The sequence below is a fragment of the Chelmon rostratus genome, chromosome 1, assembly GCF_017976325.1.
Source record: "Chelmon rostratus isolate fCheRos1 chromosome 1, fCheRos1.pri, whole genome shotgun sequence".
Taxonomy (NCBI): domain Eukaryota; kingdom Metazoa; phylum Chordata; class Actinopteri; order Chaetodontiformes; family Chaetodontidae; genus Chelmon; species Chelmon rostratus.
The window spans coordinates 28,409,280-28,426,058 of NC_055658.1; the positions used below are offsets into that span (position 1 = coordinate 28,409,280).

The following is a 16,779-nucleotide window of genomic DNA, read 5'->3' on the forward strand; positions in this document are numbered from 1 at the left end:
GCAGCTGCAGCTTTCTGTCTTAGCTTGAGCTGGTTTGTTTGGAACAAGTAATGCATGGTTGTTATTGTTGGGATGTTAGCATCAGTTACGACACAAAGGATAGTTATGGACAGACATCTCTCAATGGAAAAAGGAAATATTTTTAGATGTGTTTAGATTTTAAAATGTAAATCTTAAATTCATGTTCACACCTCCTGGCCTCCAGAATAACCCTGACGTGCTCCAGGAAGACAGTGCGACTGAACTCAAACTCCAGACGAAATGTTACCTACACAGAGGAGAAAAATAAAGTTTAGAAGAATAAGTCACTCGTTTATTGCATAATCTTCTGGCATTTTTTTTTTTACCAGCGTTCCTCCAGTGTTTTACCAGTGTATCAAAAGATATATATGCTACTGTATTTATATATCCTGCCCAAGAGTAAAGACCCTGCATTAAGGATTAAGAAGTGAAGCCTGCAATAACCTGCTGTAAGTCCCAGGCTTTGACCCCAGGCAGCAGGCTGCACAGTTGATACTACTTAAAGAGAGCCAGGGAATTTCCCCTCAGTTGACGACAATACCATAAATAAAAATCAACATGACGACACACACACACACACACACACACACACACACACACACACACAAAACTACTCGTTCGAGTCAGATTCAAGGCAAAATAAAATCACGGTGGCAGAAAAGAGAAGGAACGAGACAGAGGAACAGAACAGAACGGGTGTGTGAGAAATTAGAAAACTGTAGAGGAGTCCTACACAAAAACAGAGGGACAACCCAAGTCTGGAGAGAAGAGGAGAGGAGAGGAAGATTGATTGGAGAGATCAAACTGAGCCGAGCCGAGCATTGTTTACAGTCCTCTATGCTGTAATGAAATCCTGACTGATGCCATCTGACCAGAGAGGAATGAATAACAAGGTTTACTGTAGCTTCCCTCTCCCATGTAGACTGACTCATCCTTGACAGACCACAGATACAGTACATACATACAACGTGATTACCCGTCCTCATATCATCTTGCCCTACTTATGTAAAATGACCCCTGTCCTTCGTTATGACTGCCCTAGAAAAGAAAGCCTTGTTCCTTTTTGTCGAGCCCGTTTTCAGGATAATTGGACGAATCTATGTGACGGTTATTTAAAACAACGTTGAATGAAAACACACACACACAAGAATGCACAGACACACACATACACACGCACACAAGTGGTATGGGTTTGGAAGACAGGACCGTCCGTGGCTAGAGGACTTTCATGTGCCAGCATAGCTGAACATGGAAATTCAGACAGAGCATGGAGGTCCCCTTCCTCCTCTGGGTCGATGCTATCGGGCACATTCACTGTCAATTATCAAAGCATTGATTGCAATAACAAATGCTCCTTGTCCCTGCGTACACCCATGAGACACAAAAACACATCTGTCACCACCAGCGTGTACACAGGGTATAATTTTTCGACCTCACTTTGTTGCAGCAGTAGTAAAGTTTGCACTACATGCTAGTTTTACACAGGTCAAAAGCAACCGGAAAAGGCAAAAAAGGCTATTTTAAAAAGGTTGCCCTTGGGTTCCGACTTTCCTTCGGCTAAACAGTGGTTTGGGAAGGCTTGGCTGCAGCACCAGTGTTCAATCAGCCTTGTTTAACTCTGTGCCACATTTTGAAAAGGCTCTCGACCAGAGCAGATCAACGTTGTGGCTCTGGACGCTGTTCAGGCTGAATGACTGGGTATGAATCACTCAGTGAATTTTAAACGGTGACCGGAGTCCTCTTGGTTCAGTTGTTGGGCAGCGCTGCAGAGAAAGGCAGTGATTTTTACGTTGCCCAGGAGATGACTACTGTTTGTGATAATGACGTGGTCAGGGCATTTCACAAACTCTTACAATCACCTTCATTACTTCATCCCTTCAGTATTTGTCAGCAGACTTTGTATCTGTTGAGAAACGTATAAAAGAATACTGTTCCGACATCAATGGAAAAGATGGCTTATGTATAATCTGCCCGCTGTTTAACAGCTTTTAATTTCACTGAGCGATGTATCACCAGTGTCATCCCTATCAAAGGTAATTCAAACATCACCCTCTTAAAAATAAAACCCGATGCCCTGCTGTTAAAAACACTGGAGAGCTCAGAGTCTCATAAATATCGCTGACATTACAAGCCAGTGGAAAGGCTTGGAAACAGCAGAATTCTATGTGAGAATCAGCAACAGATGAGTAAAAAGCATCTTTCACTCAGTCTCACCTGGCTGAAGCAAAGAGAAAAGGCTCCTAATGGCTGAGGAAGAGGGTTCTTCTGTTCTATTTACCCTGTTGCTAAGATGTATCTTCATAATAACGTAATGACAAGCAAATGGGATGATAATTTAAAGTTTTATAGTGTACAGGGGAAGAAGGCATTGCCTGACTGATTTTTATGTCTGAGTAAGAGACTTTAACGTTTAAAAAATTGCTTTCAAAACATGCAAAGTCACTTTCAGACAACTGTGTGAGTGACGGCAACAGGCCTCACATATGTTATGGCTTGTGTCCCAGAAATTCTGCAAACTCCATACTGTAGGTTTTCAGTTACACCAATATGTTTCTGTGCCAGTGACAGAATGTTAAACATATGAAAAATGTGGAGCTTCTTGACCATGAGAACACATAAAATATGATGTGACCCAAGTAACTTAGGAACTTTCTAACTAGTTATCATATAGACTTTATGGTCAAATATCAAGGGATCAAAGTTTGGTCACGGGACGACACCTGAGCAAGTTTCATTCGCTAAAAAAGGCCGCAGGATACGGTTGAAAGCTAGTAAGTGACCCTTGACTTTTACACAGAGAAAAAACCTAGAATAAAAAACGGCACACAACACATTCCCAGTGTGGAAGAATGTCATTCAAATAACTCATCAGACATAAATACCAGCGCTCGACCAGTTTACTCTCTCTGGCACACTGCTAAAGGTCTTGGCTTCCACTGCTTTGCTGGTTTTTGTACTGAAATGGAAGCACGTTGCAACCCCTACATTTTGGAGGTTGGATCAAGGAGGCACTGAACTGTGTCACGCTGGAGAAAACATGACACTTTACCAAGAGCTCAGTCTTTTACAGTCTGTACACGATCTGGAAGCTCTTTCCAGACCACATATAGTGCCTGATTGCTCATCACTGATTGCATACAATCTCTAATTAATCATAATAGGTGTGTGTAGTGATTAGCAAAATGTGAATGTGCAGCCTTCTTCATTTCTGTGGCTGATGAAAGCTTTGACTGAACGTAATTTACATTTTAAGGTGTTGTGTTGTTGTGTACCACCATCATTATGTGCTGTGTAGGGGCCATCCATTATGCATAGAACTGTAAATAATGTTGAGTCACAGCTAAAAACTTGACGGATATAAATTAGGATAAAGATGTTACGTTCCAGATGCTTCATACTTATGTTTGCTAGAAAGTTAAATACAGGCACGTTTTAGCGTCGACGCTGTAGACTTTGATGTCAGGCTATAGGGAGAGGGATCTCACAAACCAGAACTAAACTGGGCTCCTCTGGTTGCCTTGTGGGTCTTACAATAACCAGTGTGGTCTGTCATGGTCGTCTAAAGCCCGCTGCATGTGTTTTGGGCCCCTGTGGTCTAATATGGCCCACGTCAATGTTTTTCAGCCCTGGAGTTGCGGCACGATGTGGGCTTGTGCGATTGCTCTGACAGTCTGCACACATGTGTCCAGATTTTTATTTCGGTCAGAAGTGCAAGCATCTAAACTGATTTTTATCATATATGGGAATCAGTATGAAAAACTCCAATATGATTTTTTTTTTTTTTTATGGTTGGAATGATCAACTTTTAAACCTGCTTTCCATTCAGTCATATAAATACAGAAATGATCTGTATTGACCTGGAACATATGGGCTTCTACACCCAGGAACAAAAAGTCAGATTGAATATAGAAAAATGCACCAGAATTAGTGCAAAACTCGCAAATCTGCCAATCCATCATTCTGATTTCATTGTTTTCAAATGAATACAACAGTGAAACATAAACTTAATTAAATTTAAATGTTTTGTTAGTAGATTATCTAATGGCAAATAATCAACAAAGTCACAACTCCACAGTGACGGTCACATTTTTGGCATTTTAAAGTATGTTAGTGTGTTTTTAAAGGTTTTGTTTTAAAATTGAATTGATTCACGTGTGATATCTCACCTGAGTTTTGGCCCTCATGAACGGAGCGCTGACATTGCAGATCTTCTCATTCCTCAGTTTATCCTCCATGTAACATTCTATTTTGATATCAGAGTTGTCCTGGATCAAAAATAATAACAGTTTAGATTTAAGCTATGAGTACCATGGCTTAAATGCGGCAGGACTCTCATCTTCTGGTTAAATATAAGAATCATTTTATACAGTTCTCATCACAAACCACATGAGTTTGGGAGATGATAATGCACCTTGACGATGAGGCTAGAGAAGCGTAGATTGGAAGTGTAGGTGATGTTTAGGCGAGCATTGTAGGCGTTCTCTCCTTTGTTCTCCAATCGGACATCCACCACCATCCTCCTCCTGTTTCCCTCTATAACCCGCAGAGATCCCACTGTCCCTCCTTCACTTAGATGGCGGCAGAAAGCACCACGAGACTGCACAGGCTGTGCACAGAACTGACTGGGAGGCAGAGAGGGAAGGAAAAGTGAAATCATAAGGACATAACAGAGCAGCAGAGGATCATCTTCATTTTAAACTTCGGTGTGTTGATGCAGCATGTCTGTGTGTGCTTCTGCATGTGCTACAGTGTGTGTTGTGATGAACGTGTGCACTTACTTTCGAGTCATCAGGTCAGTCATACTCTGCAGTGCCAGGTTGGGTATGCAGCGGTCATCCTCGTCGCAGCCGTTCCAAAAGGGCAGCTAGACAAAGAGACGAGCTTTTGTAACTCAAAGAAACTACACGTCCTTTCCTTTCCACATGCACGTGGATGGAATCAGATGATCACTTATGGACCTCACCTCTGTCCTCACAACAGTAGGCCAGCTGTCATCCAGAACTGGCCCGAGGTCTGGATCCTGTAGCCCCACTTGTACAGCAAACACTATGGGCCTTGCATAGTCTGTGGTCTCCTAATATAAGACATTATGTTCAACAATTAGCATGTGGATTCACCCTATCATGGCACTTTATCTATGGCACCCAAATATTTTTTGCTTTAAAAAGGTTTACACAAACGTACAAGCTGCAGAAACGCTCAAAATATAAGATTAGAATCTCATTTTAATGTGCAGCGTGTGTCGGTTCTGACCAATGTGGGAGACCGATAATCAATAATGATAGAGTATTTTAAGATTGAGGTAGCTGAGTATGTTTTGCTGAAATTGTGTTATGTTAATGTTAGAACTCTGCTCTTTTTATTAAACAAAAAAAATAATGAAATCATTATTAAATTCTTGCCAAAGCAGAAAAGCAGCTGAAACAACATTTTAAGCACCACGTGATACTTCAAGTTTTCAGAGTCCTGCTTTCAATACATCTTTCAGCCATCTCATTGATTCAATGATGGGATGAATAACTCATTTAAAGGCAAATATTAACAAACAAGCAAACAAAATAAATGAAACACTGCAAGTAACTGCCCCTGTATGTGACTACCGCAACCCTCATCCTGGACCTCACCATGACGTGGAAGTAGATGTGTTCGCAGATCTCCTCTCCAGGAAGGAGCGTCAGATTTTGAGGCTGCAGCTTGTTCAGGTTGTCCATAATGGCCCGAGGATTGAAACGTCTCTCCGCAATGGAGACGTTATATTTAATTCCTGGTGGGTCAAAAGAAGAGTTAAGAAATTATACTTTGATGTGAAATTGTGCTTGGTGCAGACCACTCGGTTGGTGCAGACTTATTGGCAAATGGTGGCAACCGGCTATGGTAAATGACATCACTGTGGCGCAATCCAATATTAGCTCTGCACATATGATGAATGTGTGACCAACATATACAAGAATCCAAACCCTCTGTCTTCAGTACTGAGTCATTTCCAAGCCACATTGTTTAAGAGGCTTTCCATTTATTGCTCTGTGTTTTCATGGCATGAGGAAAAATCTACTAAGGCTGAACTCGTGCATGCGTTGTGTTCGGGGTCAACGAGAGAATTAGAGAGCGGGAGAAATCTGCAATGCCTTACGCAAATAGATCTGGGCAGATAATGGATACTAAATTGGAAGCTTTTTCTCCGCTTTTCACTTTTTATGAGCAAAACTGAAATCTACAGACACCTATATAGTGTATTACCTCAAACGCCTACAAAGTACATCTAAAAAGTAGTTGAGTCTTTGCTTCTCGAATACTATAAATAGATATTTACGTAAATGAGACTAACTTGACTGGGATAGCACAAAGAAAAAAGTTGCATTTCTTGCAAAAGACCACAGCGAGATCACAAACACCAGCACATCTGCGAGGCATTACCAGCCAGACACGACAAGGAGAGGGAAATTAAACGAACGTGTTCCACTGTATGCAACCACGGAAGACAAGATAAGCCCCTCCTCTGCTCTTCCTCTTCTCTGTTTTGGCACATCTGATATATTTGATAAAGATGTTGGAGGGTGAAGAGGTTAACTCAGAACACGCTCCCCCGCACCTCCGCTTCCTCCCCCCGATCCACAGTGAAACTGGATCCCACAATCACGTCTCTCAAAACAAATTATGAGCAGAGAAAACCCTGCGCTTATATGCAGGTGGGCTGCAATTGGTGACACAACACCCATCTGCAGTTGTCTATGAGCTGTCCACCAAAGACTGAAACAAAATCTCTTTTTTAAGTCAAATAAAACAAAGACCAGCGTTCACACACTAAAAGGAACATCTGATAGTTTGGTTCAGATGTACCAGCATTAGCTTTGGCTGAGAAACAGCAGTGAGATCAGAATCTCTTACTGCTGGTAAAGAAACATTTTACTTCGGCGCCACTCTGAATGGAAGGAGCCATCACAGTTTTTACGGGAGGCCGCATGCTGAAAAATCTACTGGAGCCAGGACAAAGAGGATATACATTCAGACGGCTGAATGCCTTTCCTCGCTTGAAATCGGCCGTGTTTCATCCTGTCGTGTCCCGCAGTCCAAACAGCTGAACTATACTGCAACTCCGGATCCAAAATAAAAATTCCTCTGCTCAAGCGTATCAGTAAAAATGATCTGTTAAAGGTTTGAGAATATCCAGGGGTTTGACAATACAGCTGGCAGCATGCGCACCTTTTTGTCTTTCAAATATGATTTAGTGTTATTTTAAGAAAAACTTTTTATTTCCTTCTGTTATCTATAGATTTGATAGAAAGTTTAATAAGTGAAAGATTTACTTTACTAATTGATGAAATGGGGTTTTATTAACCTTGGGAAGATGCCATACATCAGGCAAAGACAAGGAGAGGAACTAGGAAACTTCACTGAGATGCTTCCACAGCAGTGGATTATTTTTACTGGCTTACCAATTTCCTGTGTGGGAGGAATGGCTGTCCTGGCAGTGATGTTGAAACATACAATGGCTGACATACAGGTCACGTCTTTGCCACCTCTCTGACAGTCCTTCACAAAAATGTTGATCTTACTGGGCTCAAACCTGACGGTCGTATATATCCGGACAACGCTCCTCGACCTGTGAGGGCGCAAAGGTGTTCCAGATGAAGCCAAAGGAAATAACTGTCTTTTATATTTTTCGACAACAGTATTATTTAGTGGGCGAAATACTAACCAAAGGAGAACAGCAGCACCAAGAGAACCCACTGCCAAGTCCACTGAGCCATCATTGTTCATGTCCATTGTGCCATGGATACTGCGGCCAAAGTACTGCAGACCAGGAGCCAAATCTGCTGCTGCTATCCTCTGAGAAACAGAAATCTGAGTCATAATGACGGCAACCGCAGCTTACAACTAAATGATTAAAGTTATTAATAGAGCAGTCATGTGCAATTTATGTGACTCTAAAGCCATGCTAGTAAGTAGAAGCCGTACGTTTGAAAGAGTTTACTCAAGAATAAAAAAAAGTTTCTTTTATCACTAGAAAATAGCATTTCTTAAGTCATGCTGCTATTCTCTTTGTGGTACTGTGAGCTCATCTCACTTATCATTGCCAAAGAGCCAAAAATATCATTTTTGAGGTGCTACATATGACATTATTTCAACCAAAAGGTTTTGTGCCTTTTCAAGGATTTCTGTAGTCTTTGGTTTTTGCATGTTTTAGCCCATTTACTACAAATACTGTATTTACTGTACTTTTCTCTGAAGCATACCATTGATTTCAATTGTTCACTGCAACTACCTGCTTCTGTTTAAATCAGCACTGTCACACCAGTCAACCTCGGATGAACTAAATCTGCACATTCTGTCAGTTTCTCGTGCCTGACAGTAGCTTCTCAGTATGTTTCATCATCTGCACACCTGCCCCTAATTCGCTCATTAGTCATTCAGTATATATGCCAGCCTCTTTGCCTTGGTGTGCCTGTCCTTTGTTCTGGTCACTTGTCTGTCTGCTCATGACTATCTGTGGCCTGTTTTTGCTGTCCTCTCACTCCTTGTCCGGTTTTGTTTGCCCTTGCTGACAGACTGACCTTGATTAAGTAGTTAAGAAGAAATAAACGCCTCAAAAATGTGGGTACTGAACTGTTTCAAGTGTAGAATGACACTTACTAGCACATTTCAAGTCTCTGCAAGACGATTTTTTTTCATGTACTGATAAGGATATAAACCAATAGCTACCTGGAAGGTGGTAAATCAAATGAAAAACATTTTGTTTTGATTTCTTTTTTGTTCTGATTACACTCGGTAGGCAAAAACATACAAACTGACACCATATTTTAACCGTGCTTGAAGCATAGCTCCTACCTGTTTGTATTTGCGTAGTATTCTGTTGTGCTGGCTAAAGAAAACATAAACGGCTCCTTTGTGGTCATCCTCCAGTGGAGCTCCCACCACCAAGTCATTGAAGCCATCACCGTTGAGATCAGGGACAGGAGCCAGCGACGAGCCAAAGCGAGCGTTCTGGCCACCATTATGGATTTCCAAAGCCCCTTCAAGGACGAAACGATTCTGAGGGATGAAGGAAAACATAATGATGCTAATGTTTGTGTTGTCTTATTTTTTTTTCATAATTTATTATCATTTGGGGCATATATATTAAACATACTTGATACAAGTTATATAAAGCATCTTAGTCTTGCTGCTATAAAAATATGAACAGAAAACAAGCCACAACACAAGATGACCAAAACCTTTCATGTGTTTCCAAAGCTCGATTCTCCTCCCAGACATCACTACGTCTAAGTACGACTGGACTAAATGTTGCATTTAGCCGAGATGTAACGAACACCATGGGTTGTTTGAGGTACTGATCACTAGGAAGCAAACCTGAGAGTAGAAAAGAAGTGTTGCACACAACGTTTCAGGCTTTCTTCAAGATCCCCTCGCAGATTTGTGGATAAAAAAAAAAAGTATATGCAGCCAGGGATTAAATGTTGCATCATGAGAACTACAAGTTAGTATTTTAGTTTCTGGGTTTTATTGTTATATACCAATATGTCATCATGGCTTTGTACTCACAGCAGTGCTCAAATAGACAGACCTATAAAAAATACATAAAAATAGGAAACATGATCAGTAAAACTGCACCTTCAGCACCAAAACAGTTCCTGTGTTGTATTTAGACATTTAGACAAAACTGCTCATTTTGTTCAGTTCATCACTTCACGCTCCAGTCAGGTGCATTTGGGTCATAACGTGTAAAGTTCACCTTTGTTTGGCCCTCACAAATAGGGCTCAGATTAGGCTGAGGCTCATATCTCTTTGGTGTCATTAGTCTCTGTTGTAGCGTATAGTTGTAGTATTTGTGTCGGCTATCTTGACAGCGTAATATTTAATATTTATCTATTGTATAATATATATTATATTTTAAGCATAGGCCACTGTTTTGGCCAAAAGTCAACCACATTGTAAATTTAATCACTCCAGAAATTTGCAGCCCAAACAAAGAACTTACTTTTGTTGACGTAGATACCAAATTCTGTTAAGACCCCCATGTTCCAGATCTTAGATTTACTTCTGCCAGATCGACAATGGTGCCTGATGCTAATGCCAGCAAATAACTCACAACATCTTATGCCAAAAATACTGAATTGTCCATTAAGGGGTTAATGTTACAGAGACAGAATGCTATGAAAGCAGAAAGCAGTGCAGGATAAAAAGCTTTATTGGACACAGAAGCATATGCCTACTGGATGTCCTGTCCAGTGAACAAACGCATGCCTTCCAGTTTTCCAGTCAAAGGGCTGATCTGTCCTTCAAATGATCTGTCATCCATTTACTCAGACATCTCATAACAAGACCAAGGAAGAGATTGTTGCTCTCCACCCAGCTGGGTTTGTTATTGTTTAGTCAACTAATCATGCAATTTATTTTTCAGGGAGCAGAAACAAACAAGATCTTTCATATTTCCCCTAATCAAACATAAGATAAAGTTTGGATCGGCTTCTGTGTGTTCCACATAATCCTTTAATTCTTCTTTTTTGAACTCAAGTATCTTAAACATCTGGCAACAAAAAAGTGGGGAATTTTACCTCTCAGTCATAAAAGAACTAAAGAATGCTCTGTAGCTTTAGTATATTTATTTGAAGTTCTATTCTTAGCGAGTGTAAAGCCAGTTGGAAAATATCCATGTCTTTGAAAGCCACTACCCGGCTGGAAAATTTTTCAAAAGAAGCATAATGGCAAAATGGACCCAAATACTTAAGTCCATCACTAGTCATGCATATCATTGCTCCACTTGGCATCCCAGCTCATAATATAATTTAGGGTCGGCAGACGGAACATGAGATCACTTGTTTTTTCAGTTGAACAAATGCGAAGGGAGTTGATTTAGGAAGACACCTTTTACTCCTCGGCTACCTGATGTGTGCATGTGTGACAAAGTGGGGAGATTGATGGAGAAATGGGGGAAAATATATTTAGGGCTGTTTAAATCTGAAACATATGGTTTGTAAGGAGGCCATAGAGGATCACAGCCACTCTGCAGTGGCCCAGGAGTGAGTTAAAAGTGCAACCTCTCCTCTCTGTGTGTTAGAATTATATATTTGACAAGCTGCCAGACTTTGGGCTCATAGTTATAATCTCTAACTTTAGTCAGAGATTTTGGTTGCAAAGGCAGCTCAGTATCAGCTTGTTATTGATTATCTATACTTATCCTGTTCTTATTATAATTTTCAGAATTTGTTCTGAGCACAATCCAGCTATATCACCGATACATCTCTGGTAAGGCCAGACATCTTTCTGATATAGTGTTAAAATGAATAAGAAACACGAAATATATCTATTGTTGATACAGTAAACACGTCAAGAGTCTACAGCCATGCTGGTGTGAGGCTGTAGGCTCATCAGTGCGTTGAGCTAAATGCTAATGTTAGCATACTTGCAAACCTGCAGCAAATCAATCAAATTTTTTGGCCACTTGGGGGCAGAGGAAGCAAGATGTGAATCTTGACATTGACATCATTTAATGTGGTGAACTTGTTAAGAAGTAGTTACCGTTAAACAGCTGATAGAGAGCAGCAGTCTAATAGTCACTCTCATTTTTGCTCTGTTTTGTTCTCTACCAACTGCAGAGGGTGACATTTGGCTGTTTTGCTGATAAATGCTCCACTGTATTCAAGATTCAGATTTCTTTATTGTCATTGAGCATGACATGTCAATGAAATTTGCATTGCAATCACCAGCTAGATGCTAACTGTGTATGTCTGCTGGTGCTGAGCAGGTACTGTAGTGTTCAGTGGGTTTTTGGAACCTTTTCAATGAAGACAGCAGCTGCTGCGACAAACAAAACAATTAAGTTGTGCAACAGTGAGCTAAAAGACACTATGTGATCCATAGAGCTGAGGGGAACTGCAGACTTTGGTGAAAATTCTCTGTGGGTTTGTCATTATGAGCAACACGTTTGACATACAAGAATCACGTTGATATAAAGTGATTGATTATAGCTTCTTTTACATGCAAAACATACAAAATCCTATGGCAATCCATAAAATAACTGCAGAGATTCTTCAGTAAACAAAAGCAGAGAGAAAATGATCATTATTCTAGTGAGGTGCTGCCTCGCACACAGACATAAAAAACACTCCTTTTTTTTTGCTGAGATATTTTAGTCTGGACCGACTGACCAGCATTGCCTCTGCTAAAGCCAGCATGGCTAAAAATCCATATCTGCGCAGCCCCAATGAAAATGCATTTGTCCACCTTTTTTGGGTAAAGTCTGCAGAATCATACTGTGGATGTGGAATACTTACCGTGACCACAGTGACACATTTTTGAACCAGGTTGTCCAACCTTAAATAGTTTTCCAGAACAATATTAATGTGAAGCATCTACAGTAACACCTGAATCAACCACATCATGATTATTAATTGCCCTGAACATGTGGCAGTGCTGTCCCGATGATGACAGACACTTTTAAAGAGTGATTTTTCTCTGTTTGTGTTTTCTTTTTGACTATTAAACTTGGCCTTCCACCTGTGATGTGGTTTGGGCCACACCAGATATTTAAATACCTCCTCTATGCCTGTGCAATGGATTCAAAACAGCTGAAGACATTTATTATTCCAATGAGCAAGACAGACCTGGAACTCTGGTAAATTTCCTTCTATTAAAGAAAGTTCTCGCCTCCAAATGGTTTGCTGGAAATGGGTTTAGAAGGGGGCAGAATACTTTCCTCTTGAGTTAAGTCTACACATCTAATAAAGTCTGCACACTGGCATGGCAAAATTCTCTCATTTGATCTCCACATTCAATCTGGACGAGGCTATGTGTCAAACGTCTGCCTGCAGCATGTCAGAGCTGGAATGTAACCGAGTCTGGTTTGGCGTGTGTCACCGGACACTTCTGGTGAGGCGTGTTAGAAATTAGTGGGAATGTCTGGAGTTTGAACAGGTGTTGACCCAATTCTGTGCCGTGGGTTGCTTGATCCAAAACTGATTAATCCCTGTTTGTGTCCTACCTCTCTGTTTGTTTTTAGAGTTTATACCCACCAGCTCTGTCACTCTGTAGATGTAGACCTTTCCCTTCTCCAAGCCTCCACTGAAGAACATGGGTGCTGCCACCAAAAGGTTGTCAGTAATACCGTCTCCATCAATATCCACAGGTGCAATCTCACTACCGTAGTAGGAGCCAATCTGAAAGAGATGCATATATGAATGTCAATAAAAAATAAGAGTTTTGTCATCAGTTTGAACCCTTAAAAGAAACATCCATTTATGTCCTTAAGCTCTTGACCTCTTCTCCACTGTTTGTTGAACTGCATGTTGTTTGGGTTTGCTGATTTACTGATGATCCGGAATGGCTAATAAACTTGAATATTGTAAGCAAATGGGGGCCTGTGTTGTGTCAAAGCAAGTGGTCACAGTCGCTGTTGTAAATGCACAGACTGTGAGAGCTTTAGGGAGAAAGGATCAGTCACTGGAATGGACGGAACATCATCTATTGGTTTTCAGATTAGAAACATCTGCCTATAAAAAAAAAAGAATCGTGAGATCAAGAAAGTTTGCTGCAAAAAAACATCTGCTGTTCTGGATGAGCTGTTGCTGACAAGGTACAATGTAAGCTGCTGCAGGATCACTTCAGGCCTGCAGCCTGTGAAGAGTTGCCAGTTATGAATGTAGTGGTCATTAACACATAGTGCCACATCCCCTTAAAGTGATGACTATTTTTAAATTAATGTGATTCAGACAGTGGGATTAAACCCCAGCAGATGATCTGATGTACACTCAATTAAAATCCTACAACAAAAACAATAAGAATTTATAGCACTAAATCAAACATGAGAAGCCTTCGCATAGTGAATTTGTGCTTGTGTCAACTTGCGCCATCAGCGCAGTATGTTATGTTTATGTCATCTGGACTGCAGTAGTGGAGCGCAGTCATTTTATTGAGATTAAATTTCAAAATGAAAGCCCTTACTGCATTTCATAATAGTTTTCCACCCATTTTGTCTTATTTTATATGTTGAATTGGAATAATCCTAATGGTTTCCAGACTCAAATATATGGGATATACTGGGTAGCAAAATGTCAAAAACAGAGAGAAAGAGGAGTTCTATCCCCACATCTGGCCAAAGTAGGGCCCGACACCACCAGTTGTTATCCTGTTTTTTTTTTCATTATCATAAAAAGATGCCCCTTGAGGATGTTCTTCTGTCCAACATGTAACTTAAGTACCTAGCCAACAATTTTTAGCATAAAGATCACAGCAGGAAGTGGCACAAATTCGTCTGTGTGTTTGTGGTCCTAGAAGCTAGTCGGTAAAACAACTGTAGCTGTCACGCTAACTGCTAACACGCAGCTGGGAAGATGCTAGTGACGGTCACAATAGCTATTCTCCGAGCCTCTGTCTATTTTCTTCGAACTGGGGCGTTCACTTCCCTCCAAAGTTTTGTTTTCAGGATTTTCTACAAACTGCGCCCGTTTTGTGAAGCAGTTTATTCTCTGACAGACAGAGGAGGTTGAATAAAAGTGGTTGGTGTAACACAGCTAAAAAGCTACAATAGCGTCCTCTATTTTGTATTCTTCAGGTCTCTCTTTCCTGAAAGGTCTGTAGTGACAAGACAGCCTGCTCTTAATCAATGATGCAAATTTATGTGTTAAAGTTCAGAAAAGTTAAACCTGTGGCTGAGCAAATGTAAATGAGCTACAGGATTTACTTGTCGATTTCAGGCCACTGCACTTTGGTGCCCCCTGTGGTAGCATCAAAAACAGCACTGTGGCAAACAGCAATGTGTGTTGCTAATGAGCTGTAGACTACACCACCATTTCTAATTTTGCTACGAAAACGAATTTGTAAGATGTTACTGTATTATCACACAAAGATCTACACAAGTGAGCTTTAAAGACTCATTAATAAGTTTGCTTCTCTTCATCACTGGCTGTACAAGCAATGATTTCTAACAATGTTTAATGACATTCCTTTTTGGACTGCGGCGTTCAGCCAAAGCAGATATGAGGACTGCATCAATGTGTAACTGGCCCACAGCTGATGGACTTCTTTTCAAGTCCTGCACACTACAGTACCTGCTGGCCTTTCAGGGCGTGCAGGATAGTGAGGTTGCCCGAGTTCTTCAGAGTGAAGATGATGACTTTGCCGGTGTGGTTAAATCGTGGAGCTCCTGCTACGAGAAGACGACCGTTTCTGGCTGACACCACAGACGTCACAGTGTAACCTAGTAAAACAAACACATGCATGAATTCTGCTTGTACTCACAGACAACAACCCTCTGAAACTAGTAAATTTAGAGATTGGCCATCAACTCATACTTCTTCTTCGTCTATGGATCTGTAAATTAAGTAAATTATTGCTTGGTGATCAAACCGTAATAACAACCGCAGGCACTTCGTTTTGTTCAACTGTTTGACCTCTAGGTTGAAATTCACAGCAGTGATCTGCATGACTCAAGGGAAAATTGTAGAAGTTGCAATTTGAGGAGGTGTGAGAAACCCAGTGAGCTGCATTCAGTTACGCAGAACTGGGTGTTCTGATTTCTCAGGTTTCTCAAATTTCTACTTCTATTTCTTCTATTTCACTTTTCCCCACTAAAAATTCCACTTACTCCTCGTATACTTTTCCACCTTCATCTTCATACCCTCTTTTCCCGGCTTTAACTTTCTCCCTGCCTGTCCAAAATTATGCTTCCACCTCATATTACTATTGAGTCTAGCATGGCTTCCATTGGCAGCCTGGTGGATAAGCTCAGAGACAAACCACTGATGGTAAAAGCAGAGGTCTGTGGTGGTGGAGTGAGATTGGGTTGGATGTGATGGGAAGCACTGGAGCAATGGGTACAGTTTATAGAGATGTGTTGCAGCTAGGATAGCTGGTGTTAAACCACAGAACTTCTAATAGGACAAGAGGGTGTAAACTCAAATTAAAGCCTGGTGGCCATGGGAGCAAATGCAATAAACTGTGTTCAAGCGTAGCCTTCATTATTAAAATAACATCATTGTAGTTTCTCTACATTACTTTTCCCATCATAAACATGTCTATCACAGTCTAGTTCCGATTTTTCTGTACTCCAGTTCTTCAGGTGTTACTTACCTAAGTAGGCACCATGGTTTTTGAGCTCTTCTGGGAACTCCTGTGTGTAGGAAGACTTGGGAGGGACCACCTTCCCCTGTCGTGTTTCCTTCAGCACCGCTCCGTTCCAGTCGTAGGCCCCGACAGCCCCCACCAGAATGCCGTCCTGTAGGGGAGGTGCAGCGTAGTTAGTTCTTACTCATTAAACAGCAGAGTAATAGAAAATGATCTGGTTGTACTGCCTGTGCTGCACATGCACACAACATGGTAATTACTGCATAGTTACACTCATGGAACGTAACAAAATGTGACCACCGTTTTGGAGCCGAGTCTGTGTGTTTGGCTCATGTTAGTTGCAGCCAGATTAATGATGGCTTAACACTTGTGGTGAAATGTACTCGTGGTAACAGTGATAAATACGAAACATTCTCACTACATTTACTGGATTGCTTCAAAAGCATACGAGGAAAATCGAATTAAATGTATTCTTCTTTTGCTCTCCCACAATACAACTGATCACTTTCATTCGGATCTTGCAACAACAAGATCGCACTGAGGTATGTAGAATTCAGTGGTCCATCTTCAGGTGAGTGAAAGAAAAGATCTGAATTCTCCTGATCATGATCTTACAAAGATCATGAAATTGGGCAGTATAAAACAAAATGATACTGATTTTCTGTCACACACTGAGCAGATCTGACTTTCTTCTTTAGC

At 40.9% G+C, this 16,779-nt stretch overlaps 1 protein-coding gene across 1 annotated transcript in view; it reads right to left on the reverse strand.

Moving 5' to 3' along the window:
• itga11a (integrin, alpha 11a) overlaps positions 1-16,779 on the reverse strand; it is a 48,815-nt gene that overhangs the window by 5,994 nt on the left and 26,042 nt on the right. Inside the window, exons 11-22 of the mRNA XM_041933535.1 lie at positions 16,087-16,231; positions 15,066-15,214; positions 13,032-13,175; positions 8,848-9,051; positions 7,718-7,848; positions 7,455-7,621; positions 5,646-5,785; positions 4,985-5,095; positions 4,800-4,885; positions 4,433-4,643; positions 4,188-4,286; positions 192-268 (exon numbers count right to left, since the gene is read on the reverse strand). Coding sequence (XP_041789469.1) covers positions 192-268; positions 4,188-4,286; positions 4,433-4,643; positions 4,800-4,885; positions 4,985-5,095; positions 5,646-5,785; positions 7,455-7,621; positions 7,718-7,848; positions 8,848-9,051; positions 13,032-13,175; positions 15,066-15,214; positions 16,087-16,231 — 1,664 coding nt within the window. The remainder of the gene's footprint in view (positions 1-191; positions 269-4,187; positions 4,287-4,432; positions 4,644-4,799; positions 4,886-4,984; positions 5,096-5,645; positions 5,786-7,454; positions 7,622-7,717; positions 7,849-8,847; positions 9,052-13,031; positions 13,176-15,065; positions 15,215-16,086; positions 16,232-16,779) is intronic.